Source organism: Mobula hypostoma, chromosome 10 (genome assembly GCF_963921235.1).
Source record: "Mobula hypostoma chromosome 10, sMobHyp1.1, whole genome shotgun sequence".
NCBI lineage: Eukaryota > Metazoa > Chordata > Chondrichthyes > Myliobatiformes > Myliobatidae > Mobula > Mobula hypostoma.
In genome coordinates, this window is record NC_086106.1 from 20,274,744 (window position 1) to 20,287,414 (window position 12,671).

At 38.7% G+C, this 12,671-nt stretch overlaps 1 protein-coding gene across 8 annotated transcripts in view; it reads right to left on the reverse strand.

The window, feature by feature from the left end:
- The window catches only part of LOC134352742 (T cell receptor alpha chain MC.7.G5-like), a 95,812-nt gene extending 83,383 nt beyond the window's left edge, over positions 1 to 12,429 (reverse strand). Inside the window, exon 1 of one of the 8 annotated variants that reach the window (XR_010019448.1) lies at positions 12,384 to 12,429. Coding sequence is in view for 3 of the 8 variants with exons in the window: in XM_063060151.1 (XP_062916221.1) it covers positions 5,350 to 5,422 (73 nt within the window). In the remaining 5 variants the exon portion in view is untranslated. Of the gene's footprint in view, positions 1 to 582; positions 646 to 1,645; positions 1,666 to 2,753; positions 2,776 to 3,667; positions 3,782 to 5,349; positions 5,446 to 7,272; positions 7,294 to 8,353; positions 8,394 to 12,383 lie in introns of those variants that run through there. The other 7 variants (XR_010019453.1, XR_010019441.1, XR_010019454.1 and 4 more) reach the window with 7 other exon arrangements.
- Positions 12,430 to 12,671: the final 242 nt, after the last annotated feature.

Here is a 12,671-nt window from a genome sequence, read left to right on the forward strand (position 1 = left end):
TTTCAGATACATATATTATTCCTTGAACGTGATCAGATAGATACATATGAATCATTGTATATGAGGTATTTTGACATTAGATTATACGCCGGACGCTTAAACAAAAACACACAGCTGTTAATTAAATATTAAAAGACTGCTGCTACTCCAAGAGTAAAGAGGCACTATTTCTAGATGTTATATTTCATGCAAGGAGCCGAATAACTTCTTGCTGGCGCTGACTGCCTCGAGTGACTTGTTGCAAAACAGACAATATTGTACACATATTGCAGGCCAGATTCACAGAGCCGTACATCACGGAAAGATGGCCCTTCAGCCAAGTGAATCAGTCAACAACTCATTTACACAAATCCTGCAGGTATTCCATTCTACCATTCTATTCTCCCTACATTCCCATCATCTTCCTCAAATCTTCACCTACACCTCTATGCACCCATTTTCGGCATCTGTGGTTCATTTATTTTTTGCTGCTGACTATTATACTTTGTCTACATTTCCACAAGATTTTTGAAACACTGGGAACAAGATCTCACCTTTGTCACCAGGGCAATAAGATTTGCAAATTCTGCTTAATATACTTACTGGGTGTCACGGTTAACTTGGTTCCCTGGCCGAATATTAATTTTCCATATCCTGAACCTTCATTCACACAGTGCCAACTACAGTTACAAAAACACCGTGTGGTTAAAAGTAATTGTATTCTTTCTAATGGTATCATTCTACTGACTTCAGATATCCTTGAGTTATTATGCCTGCTTGTCATTGTGCTGCTCTCAATGTTACTTATGTAAGGCTTATCAATCACGTTGTAAAGTACAAGATTTCCTTGTCAAAAGGGTTCTATGCCTGAATTCCTGATTAACGAATTGCTACGATTGTTAAAATGGAGCATCAGTGGAATAATATTAAACCCGCTCTGCAATCATTTTACTCATTTTCTCTCTTGAGGTCATCATGTTGCTATTTCTTTTTCGATCGGTCTTTCTTTCGTTTCTATTCTTGGATTGTACGGAGATATTTTTAATTTGTACAAACTGTATTCTAAAATGCACCTGAGGCTCATGTTGGATGAATGTGAAACATAATTAAAACGATACAGGGAGAAAGAAAAGAAAGCGAGTGAAATCTTGATAAGCCTGCAGTTTGATTCAGAAGAGAGCAAAGACCAAGAGACAGGAGCCCATCCACCTAAACGACGCAAATTAAAGGCTCCTCGTACCCATTCCAATAATCTACAGGTTAAGTAGAGCCAGGTGTTCATTAAATATTTAACATATCACTGAACTTTTCTCTGTATCGGCCTCGTAGAGCGAGGAATGGAGTGTCTGCATTTGGACTTTAGCACCAGATACGCCCAATATTACTTGATTGGGGCACAGGATCTCCACGCCAATATATCTTTTTATAAACTAAGATTTCTTATTCTCTGAATTATTTCAGGTTAAGAATAGGTGCGTGTTTTCTAACGAAGCCAAAATTTAAGCAGCTTCACCAGGACCATCGGCAGAAGCTGCCTTACCTGCTGACTGTTTAGATCATATACTATATAATTTTTCTTCAATATTTAGTTTCTTTGTGAAAATTCAGTTGCAAATTCAATACTAGAACAACAAAGTCCTGATTTGGTCATGCAGAGAGAACTCACTCGGTTTCACAGTTAACCTGGTTCCACGTCCGAATATTATCTTGTCATAATTATAACTCACACAGTGCAAATCAGCGGTACTAAAAATTGGAGTATCTTTGGATACGGGAAGGACTTCTCTTTTCTCTAGTCTTTCAGGTTTACTTTTCAGATGGAATATTCTCTTTCATGGGAGCGAAATATTTCTCGATCAGTTTATTAGATGAGCAGATCACCTAGCCATATTTCCTTGATGTGATTTACAACTAAAGACGGGCGGGGAGTAGGGGTGTCCGTTCCTAATAGTAATTCGCTGAAGCTCAAATTCTTGCTCAAGTATTGATGCTTTTGAGCTCGAAGTGCCAATTCTACACGGGGAACGATTTTTAGCAACAATTAAGATACATTCTCTTCAAGAACAGTTGTAAGAATGAAGAGAAATTGACCATGCATATTGCGAACAGATGTAGACCACTCGTAGCAATCAGGTCATAGATTCAAAAATATCATGGATGATCTAATTAATATTTCAGCTACGTATTCTCTTCGACCCTCAGCGACCTTCTCGCCGAGATAGATAGATGGATAGATAGATAAATAGAGAGAGAGAGAGAGAGAGAGAGAGAGAGAGAGAGAGATACTAAATTGACCAAGAAGAGTCGATCTCTGGACCCGAAAGGTCTACTATTCATTTCCCTCTGTACATTTTGTCTGATCTGCTGAGCTGTTCCAACATTTTCTCCTGTGTTGCTCATCAGTAAGATTGCCCCTGCCAAACAACAATCGATTTATTGCATCCTACACGATACCCATTACAGTCACAAAATCCTTACCAACAAACTTCCCTCCGCTATTACCTTCCCCGACCAATCAACTCTATCGTTATTGTATTCAGTGAACCTGCAATGGAACGTCCGATTCTAACATTATTCCTTTCACTTCTCTACTACTGCATTTCTACGGACAACTGCACATTAGAGTCCCTTAGAAAATAACTTAGAGTTTCCATTTATCATTCACCACCCCCGGAAAACAATTGACTACTTTGGTTAATAATTTCAGGAAACAAACAATTAATTGCTTCGTTTTGTCTCTGACATTATCTGGAATAGCCATTTCAGTCACTTACTTGGCATCACGGTTAGCTTTGTTCCCGCAGCGAATATTAGCCTGTCATTACCCACATTCACACAGCCCCTATCACCGATATAAAAACTAACCTCGGATAATCAGACAGCGAAGCATTAAAAGCTAGTCTCTAAGTCTGTTACTTTCATCGACTTTAACGTATGACGATCTTAATCATGTTCTCTTTCAAAATAATTCGCAGCATTTGATCCCGTGTGCTGTGTGGAGATTGCACTTTTTCCCAGTAATCGCGAAGGCTTCCCTCACTGGCGCTGGTTTCCTCCTACTTTTTAAAGGAGTGCTTGGAGGTTATCTGGCGACTGCAAACGGGGGTTTATGGGCATTCAACAGACAGGGAAGTCAAAAATGGAATAGGACTGATGTGACTGTTTTTCCATGAACTGGTACGCACATGATGGGCTGAGTTGCATTTTTTAGTATCATGACAGACATATGAAAAGTAAGCTATACACCACTGGCGAATGAAGAGTTATTGCTCAGTAATAATGACGAATGAGGAAAAATATTCACAGTCTGTTACTATCTGACGTGGCATCAACCTGAAGAGGCTTATTTTTGACAATAATTAGTTTGAATCTAAGATCCAGTATTTGAAGAGGATATTCAGAATAATGTTAATTACCAGCTTCTCCTGTGATTTTTCCAAGTGCTGCTCTGTAAAATGTTATTGCTTTTTTTAAAAAAAATAGAATTAATAGAAGGCACATTCTAAATTACAAATGAATTATATGCGGTATGTACAGAATATAGCCATGTTTGCCAATCAGTAGTCATTTTAATTCAAGGTAGCTGCTGTATCAATTTATCGAAAAATTTTGTTTATAGATTAAGGAATATGCTACTGTATGACAAGGCACTTAATTACTGAATATTTTAGCAGACTTTCTTACTTACTGGGTTTTACCGTAAGTCTGGTTCCACTCCCAAACTCCAATATATTAGCAACTCCTTGATTCACACAACCGTTAACACCATCACAAAAACCTCTGTGGTCATATTCAATCACCTCTTCACTACTTCATCCGTTCCAACTGAATGACTTCCACCAATTTGTTTCGTTGATTTTCTAATGCCTGAGATGTCATCGATGTGAAAAAAGACGAAAGGCATTGAAAATGCTTTTAAATGTGAAATATAGGGTTCTTCCTATTTTAACATCGTTCATTCTTATAAAACTATTTTTTTCCGCGAATTCCTTTCTGAATATTCCTTATTTTGTTTTCTTTGTGAATTGAAAAGAAAGAACCCATCACCAGATCTGCCAGTCAGCACCATGTTTGAGAATAAGTGAAGAAATCCCACTTACTGGATGTCACTGTGAGATTATGAACCTTCTCTAAGGACACCAATCATTACAGAGGGACCAGAAAATGGACAGAGTGAACAATTCCAAGCCATTGGGTATCAAATCTCCGAGGAACTATCCAGGACCTAGCATGTCGGTGCAGCTACAAAGAAGGATAGACAGCGTTTGGCGTTTGAGGAGATTTTATATGTCATACTATGATACTCGTAAATTTCTACCATGGAAGGCATAATAACTGGCTGCATCACCGTCTGGTACGGCGGGGTGGAGGGCACCCAATGCAAAGGATCGAAATAAGCTGCAGAGAGTTGTATTCTTAGCTCCATCATGAGCACTATCATCCATTGTATCCAAGACATCTTCAAGGAGCGATGTCTCAAAAGGAGGCATCCATCATTAAGGGCCCAAGGATATTCACTGTTATTGCTTTCATCAGGAAAGAGGGACAAGAGCCTGAAGGCACACACTCATCGATTCAGACACAGTTTGTTCCCCTCTGCTATCGATTGTTGAATGGACATTGAATCCATGAACACTACCTCACTACATTTTAATTTTTTTTTTGCACTACTTATTTAATTTAACCATTTAATAAATATACTCATTGTAATTCATAGTTTCTTTCTCTAATATTATGTATTGCATTGTACTGCTGCTGCAAAGTCAACAGATGTCATTACATATGCCGGTGATATTAAACCTGATTCTGATTCTGATTCTCAGTTCCCGTGTCCAAGGTTAGCCTGAAATCATCAGAACCCACCCAGACAGTAACTGTCACTGATGCAAAAACACCCTGGGACAATTTGTTATGCAGAAGAGCGTTCAGACTCTAGTATAAAACCGTCTACTTGTATGACAAAGTTCTCTTCGAATTGTTGAGGTTCGCTCCATGACCTTATAATAGCGCTGCCAAATGAGAGTTTTTGCAACCTCACTAAACAGAGCGAGCTGCAACTCAACAAAGAAGAAAGATAATGGACATCAGTAAAGATAGTTATTTATATAAAAATAAAGCGAATTTAGACATTGGCATTTCACATCTGAAGTGTTTCAAGGAGAAATGCGTTTTTGGCCGAAACTCTTCAGAATCAAAATAACCTATTTCGGTTACAAATGAACACTGACGTATTATGCACACAGTTCTATCTTCCTTTTCCAAATACGAAATTGCTCTCCCCGTTGGACACTAAGTAGCTCCACCTTATTGAAATGCAATGGAACTACAGAATGGTGGTCATTAAATTTATTAATACGTTGTTTTACTTACTGGGTTCTGTGGTCAGTCTGGTCCCTCTTCCAAATATCATTAGATTCACACCACTTAAACTCACACAATGCATAACATCCTCACAGGAACCTTCCCAGCGGTCGCCTACTCAGTGATTACATCTTACTGTAAGCATGCTGTCTCTAGCGTCCTTTGTCCTGAGTCGTTAGATTATTAGCTACTTTGGACGAGAATTCTTGCCAGATTAAGCGGTTTGCATTGTCTTTGATAGTGAAAATTAAACCTCCCCCCCCCCAGAGGAATTTTCAAAGTTTCCACAGGATGAAACCTCATTCGTCTGAGCCTCAAATTGTCAATCTGCTTGATGTCTCCTCAGGAATAGCCACATCTCTTCCCAGTCCTCAAAATAACCAAATGCCGCCCCCCAGCCCAGAAATAAATCTGGACAACGGTTGTATAACCTTCCGCTATCTTTAGTAATCTCTTCTTCAATTAGGAAGGCTTTTCTGCAAAGAGCATTTAAGGCACCGTCTGATCAGGACCCAATATGATTGTAGTAGGGTACATTTACTTTACAATTGGGTTTCGCTTGTAATATAGTTTACTTTACTTGGTTTACCTCTCTTGTGCATTGCTATTCATTTTACAAATCTCCCTCTAAATATTAACTGCTTCCACAACTAATAGCAACATTTATCTTTATTCTATTTAAATCGGATGAAGTCGCATTTCTCCCATATGTACCATCTCCTAAACCATTCTCCTAGAGATTGCATATCCCATTCAAGTGCACCCGCAGCACTATACCAATCCAGAAAAAAGCATTACGAAGAAGCACTCACTGATTGTCACGATTAACTTCGTCCCAGGGCCGAATGTTAACCTATTATCACCAGCATACACACAGTATTAATGAACAGTGCAAAAACGTCCGAGAACATCAGTATCGTTCTATGTACTTGCATTCCTTTCCATGTAATGTGTATATTAATCCTGCTTTACCTTCCATACAATGTATAATCCTTTCAGTAAATTTCCAATTGCACAGATTATGCTTCCATATTTATATAAAACAATGATTTTGCATGCTCTTTTGATCCTCACATAAATCAAATCTACGCTAAAATTGAAAACCCCGCAGTTTATGGGATCATTTATTAACTCTTTATTTAAAGGGGAATCGGTTTGTAATCAGTTCAGACAGTTCACCGATATAATGCTTTCAGGGGGTTTAGTGTTTATCAAAAATATGGCTTAGACTTATCAGACTGCCTCCTGGATGCAGTTGCGAACCTGACGCATCATTTGCTCAGACACCCAGAGGCAGTGCTAATATTGGCAACATTTTAGACAAAAGATTTTTTTTGCATAAGTTATTTGTTTATATCTTATCTTTAAGATTGTTCTTGATCATGGCAAGAAACAGAGTGTGGTCACTTACTGGCCTCGACACTGCACTGCACTCACACCCGACTAAATGGAGCCGTTCAGTAATAATGAACATTTCATAAAGAGAGGTTAATATCCGAAGCACCTTGAGCGGAACTCGTCTTTTAAGACTATTGATGGACTACCTATGGCAATATTGAGAGATGCACTACTTACATGGCGTGTTCGACTTAAAACACTACTCTACTTCTCTGTCCATTGACGCCGTTGACTTGCCAATTTTGTAGTTATACTTCAAATTTCTATCATTTGTTGTTCCCTTTTAACCGATAGTTAGAATCACACCGATTTCTCGCCCTTCTGCAATTTATATCCGCTTTATCCTTTAAACGGGATAACAATTACCTTGCTACCATTAAAGTACGAGGTATTATATCGGATATACTATATATCTTTCCTTACTCGCCGAGATATTCTCCAAACACAGAATAATGTCAGTGTGGTGATATGTTACTAAACCATACATTCTTCTTGAGGAACTGACTGTAACTAACAACACCTGGTACTACTTACTGGGCTCGACGGTCAGCTTCGTCCCACCTCCGAATATCAGAGGAGTTGCTGCTCCTCCATACACACAACGCGTGAGCCTGTCACAAAAACCCCCCGACTGAACACTTATTCGTTCAGTTCTCTGGTCCAGTTACAGGGCAATAGAATAATGGAAATAAAATAACTCCGATTCCTATTCTTCGTGTACATTCTCCTGTTCACCCTTTTCATCTCCCTGATCCATTATTGGGGTGCTGGGGGCAAATAACTCGCGTTGCCTTGTGTAATAGAGTACATTCTTCATCTAAACGTCCTATTACACTCCATTGCATTTAATTATCAAAAAAACTGTATAAAATTGACTTAATTCAATTTTCATATTAACATGACATAGGATGCCATTTGTCTCATTTAGTCTATTCTGAACATTCCCTAAGTTCCATGTCTCCACTTATTTCCATGTAAACTATTCTTTCTCATATTCTGTCATCCACATATGCTGTGGCAGTTTACAGTGGACACTGAACCTTTCATCACGCACGTTTAGATGAAAATACGTGACACGCAGTCATTCAGACGAGGGGAAATATAAACAGAGCTTCTTCGTATAAACCAGATTTAGCGACGAACAACTATTTTTTTTTTCTAATCATAGGAGCCTCTGGGTTAGGTCAGTTTAAAAGACGCTAATAATCAATTTTTCAACTTATTTTGTTTACGAAATAAGAATAGTAGAACTTCGTGAGTTCTACAATTAGTCGGATTTCACTCCCGAATGTTAGCTTGTTGGTGCTTCCATTAATCCACACAATGCCTGAGACCCTTGCAAAGGTTACTAAAATTTTAGTCTTTTTCAGAAAAAGCGTAATGTTTCTGCTACGTAATTTATAATTTACCACTCCAAGTTAACATTTATGATCCATAAATCATTTCACCATGGAACAGCCTCTCTAACTTCGTTAAACACGAGCGCCTGAAATCTTAGTGATTTGCACAACAATTGGTTATATTTTACTCGTTATATATTTTTGGTTATATATTTCTTAGGTTCTAGGGGAAGGTCATTGGCTGTATCAAGCCCATTCAGGTACTTGGAACATACCACAAATCATCCTCTCCTTCCTATATTCCTCGAAGACGTGGAATATAAACTCTTTTCGTTCTAACTCTCCTGGAACCCACCCGCATTGAAGAAAATTTGAAGCAGCAAATGCACTTCTGAACCAGCACGACTTTGGGAAGTGGGAGGAAAACGGAGCACCCTGGTAAAGTCATTCCTCCACCAGAACCTTGAAAACCCAAACGGCTAGCACTGGAGATCAGAATGGAAAGCAGGTCACGGGAGCTATGCGGCAACTGTGTGGAGACGAATACACAAACTCAAACCGAGCGCAAGGAAATTTAAGAATCATGGTCTGAAGTACTCACTCGGTGTCACGGTTAACTTAACTCCTGAGCCAAATGTTAGCCAAAACTGTCCTAATACTTTACAGAACAGTGAGAAATATTTAAAACTAGACTGCATTGCACACGCCTATAAGATTTTATCATACTATTTTGTATTTTAGAGGGATTATTCTTGTGTATTGCATTCACCCGTTAGCTGGCTTACTTCTTGTGTTCTGAGACGCCACATTTAAATAACAGAATATATTGGAAAAACACACTCTATTAAAATCTAACTTCGTGACATAACCGTCTCCGGTCATTTGCTGTCTCATAGCCTTCTGATGCCTAATTAAGGTAGCCAAAAATTACATTTTAATAACTTCCATCAACGTTCTGTACCTCATTGACCTTCTCCTGATACAGTCTGAACATATCGTTTCATTTCATTGAATGTTTAGCATACTTCTTCGGACGAGCATTATTTAGTTTTATATTTGCATATATGTGCTAAAACATAGCTTCTATACAGTACACCATTCATTCCTTCAGAACATTTTTTTCCTCTGAAGATGTGCTACAAATTCGTGATGTTGCCAAGGACACAGCGAAATAGGGGTTTGAAGCACTTACCAGGTAGCACCCTTAACTTGGTTCCTGATCCAAAGATCAGCCCACTTATGGATCCACCAGCATTCACACAATGATACTCACCAACTCAAAAAACAATGGAGCTCTTTTGATGTCTATAAAGACAGACTACTCATAAAATTCTTGGAATTTTAAATAAAATACTTGCAGATTCTGGAAATCTACAACTAAATATGTTATCCTGTAAAAACACAGCAGATCAAGCAGAATCAGTGGAAAGATAAACAGGACGAATACTGTTTCTCTTTAGCAGAATCATAGTGTTAGACAGCATGAAAACCGGGTATTGGGGCCAAATCATCTATGGCAACCAAGTTGTCAACGTTAGCTAGTCCCATTTTCCTTCATTTTTTCCATATCTCTCTACCTTCCATATCCATGTATTGAACTCTAATGCCCGTTGATTCTGGCGATTGCCCTGCCTCTACAGTTTTCTCTCGCAGCTCATTCCATATACACACCGCTCTCCGCGTGAAACTTTGCCTCTCCATATCAAATCTTGAGTTGACTTCACGATAACGATTCCTATCTGGATTATATGATTATCTGAATCGTTCATTCAACACATTTTTCAAATTACATTAATCTTAACAGACTCATCTTCCCGCAGAAGTCAGACTCGAGAACTTAGCGTCCTTCAGCTATAATGAACAGAATTGTTACACATTTACTTTTAAAGGCTATGGTTTATGTGATGGCCTCTGTATCTGAAGAGCCTTACGAAAACGTACATTTTATCTGTCCTCAATCACTTCCCTCGAATAATCGATGCAATTCTAAAGCACCGTTCTTTGTCTGCACACACTTAATTGCTTCCGCCCCCTTATTGTTCCTATGGTGAGATTCAACGAATTTTGTTGAGAATTAGCAAACGAAGAGAGGTAACAAGATATATATTAACACTTTTTTTTGGTTACACGTCTGGGTGGTATACCGATAGGGAAATGCTGTTTCACAGATATACCTCTTTAATAATATTTCACTGAACCATATATTTCTGCCTTCAATTAGAGTGACTGGCTGTGGATGGCGATTCTATTTATTCGCATGTTATCTTACTTACTTGGTTCTATGGTCAGCCTGGTCCCACTTCCAAATATCAGAGGGGTACCTCCTCCAGTATTCACACAACGCCTGACTCCTTCACAAAAACCTCCCCAGTCTCCTCATTAACAGTTTTTGCTGCTTCCTGTCCCAGAAAGGGCACTTCTTCCACCAAAAAATGCCACGAAGGCAACGAATAAGTGACTCTGTTCAAACTATTCTGTTGAACAACTGTATCCCTTGAGTAAACTGATTATTTTAATCGCAGAAGATTAATATGTGGCCATGTCAAGTTAAATGGAAGCTTTTCCTTAAGTAACTTCACATCTCGACACACTGCAATCTCAGAGAATTTTCCTGCTTATGCTTCAAGGGGGATCTATCACCAACCTTTCGCTGATTGCCCAATTCTGACCCCATTTCCAGGGATGGACATTTCATTGCTAACAGCAACGACGTTAACTAATTTCGCTATTATGTCCACTGGGACTTACTGTGCGTGTTTTACACTGTAGGTTAACGATATATTTTTTTGTGTTATATTACAATTTAACGGCAGACATTCGCCTCTCTAATTAATGCTGGCTCTTTTCGTGCATCATTTACGTTTTTCGATCACCTGGAGTGGACGTTTAGAAATTAGATACCAGTAATCACCATCTGAAAAACTTACTAGGTGTAATGGTTAACATCGTTCTTCAGCCGAATGATAGCATATTGACGTTTGTATGAGTACCCGCACCGCAATAGCCAGCAGTACAAAACATCTAGAGACTATGTGCGTTTATTTAGGGCCTCACTAATGTGATATTCATGGATGTTTCTATTTGATATGTCTTGTATTGTCGACAACATAACGAAAATTTCCTGGATCGTATAGTTATATGGACCGATTATTTTACTGTTTCCATATCATATTCATTTTGTTTAACTTCACTGTACGTAACTCACCGTTGAAGAGTTGTTGAGGTTCAGTTATGAATAGCGAACATTCAGCCTGGCAACCACTTGAATAACATTGCAAGTTTTGAAAATATCTATTCTGATTTCATAAAGTCTCAAGATGGCACTCTCCACAAATTTTGTCAATAAACTCGACATCTCTGTAACCAGTGAAGTGAATCCTCGCTACGCTCCCCTGTGAATTAATTCCCATTTTGGGCACTATTAACAGGAAAAAAAAGCTAACTCTCAGAATAACACGACGGCTGCTTTCTGACTAAAAGAAATACCGAGTGCGGACAGCATATCCTTCATTCACAGGCCCGGAAGTTATTTCAAGGCTGACTATTTATTAATCGTATTTATATACTTCATTTGGTGTTTGTAATATTTCACATCCAGTTCTAGTTACCTCCTGAGCAATGGGCTTGGCACTGAATGGATTCATCAGCATAATCTCTTTTTTGCTCGGGATGATGTTCAATTGGGCTCCCTTTTCAAATATCGGTGGAGTTTCTCCTGTATATACAAAACGCTTAATCTCGTCTCAAAATCCTTACCGGTCAAAATTTACTCAACTCTAAAGAACTGCTTTCAGACTCAAAGGTGAACAATTCAGAAACCTTGAAACAAAATGTTATTCAATTCTTTTCCATTTTGACATAACTCCAATTTTTATATCTTATTGTTATCCCTCCTCTTCTACCTGTATCCCATAGTGTGTGGCTGCTCCTAGTATTGCCCTTTAATCTTCAGCATTATTTATATATGTATGCAGACTCCTATCGTAGATCGATGGCCCATTTACCTCCATAGATGCTGCATGACTTGCTGAGTACGTACAACTTCTGCGTATTGATCAGAATTTGCCTATTTGCAAATTGGACACTAAAACCAGCACTACAAATCATACATCATTGAAGGGTGTGGAAATCTAAAATAAGGAGAGAATACGGAAGTAACACGGAGCAGGTCGGGTTTTCGAACTGAACCGTCAATACAGAAGTGTCCCTTTCCATAGTTTCTGTTTGACCTGTTGATTATGTTTAGATTTTATCATTTTGTTACCAGTACAAGGACATTAATGAGCGTTACGTTGATACACTTACTGGGCGTCACGGTTAACTTGGTCCCTGATCCGAATATCAGTTTGTTCACACCGCTACCAGTATTCACACAGTGCCAACCGGCAGTACAAAATACCCTGTGGCTGTATTGATCTGTAGACGACGGGTTGACTCACATTTCTTTCACGGACTACGTTTAATTTTCCCGCGTCATACCATTTTTGACATAATGATAGCTACCTGTATCACGAAACGAACTGGGCAGAGAAAGCAACCATACGACTGACATTTCGCCATTTTATTCAACTCGGCATAGCTCGCATCTGAAAA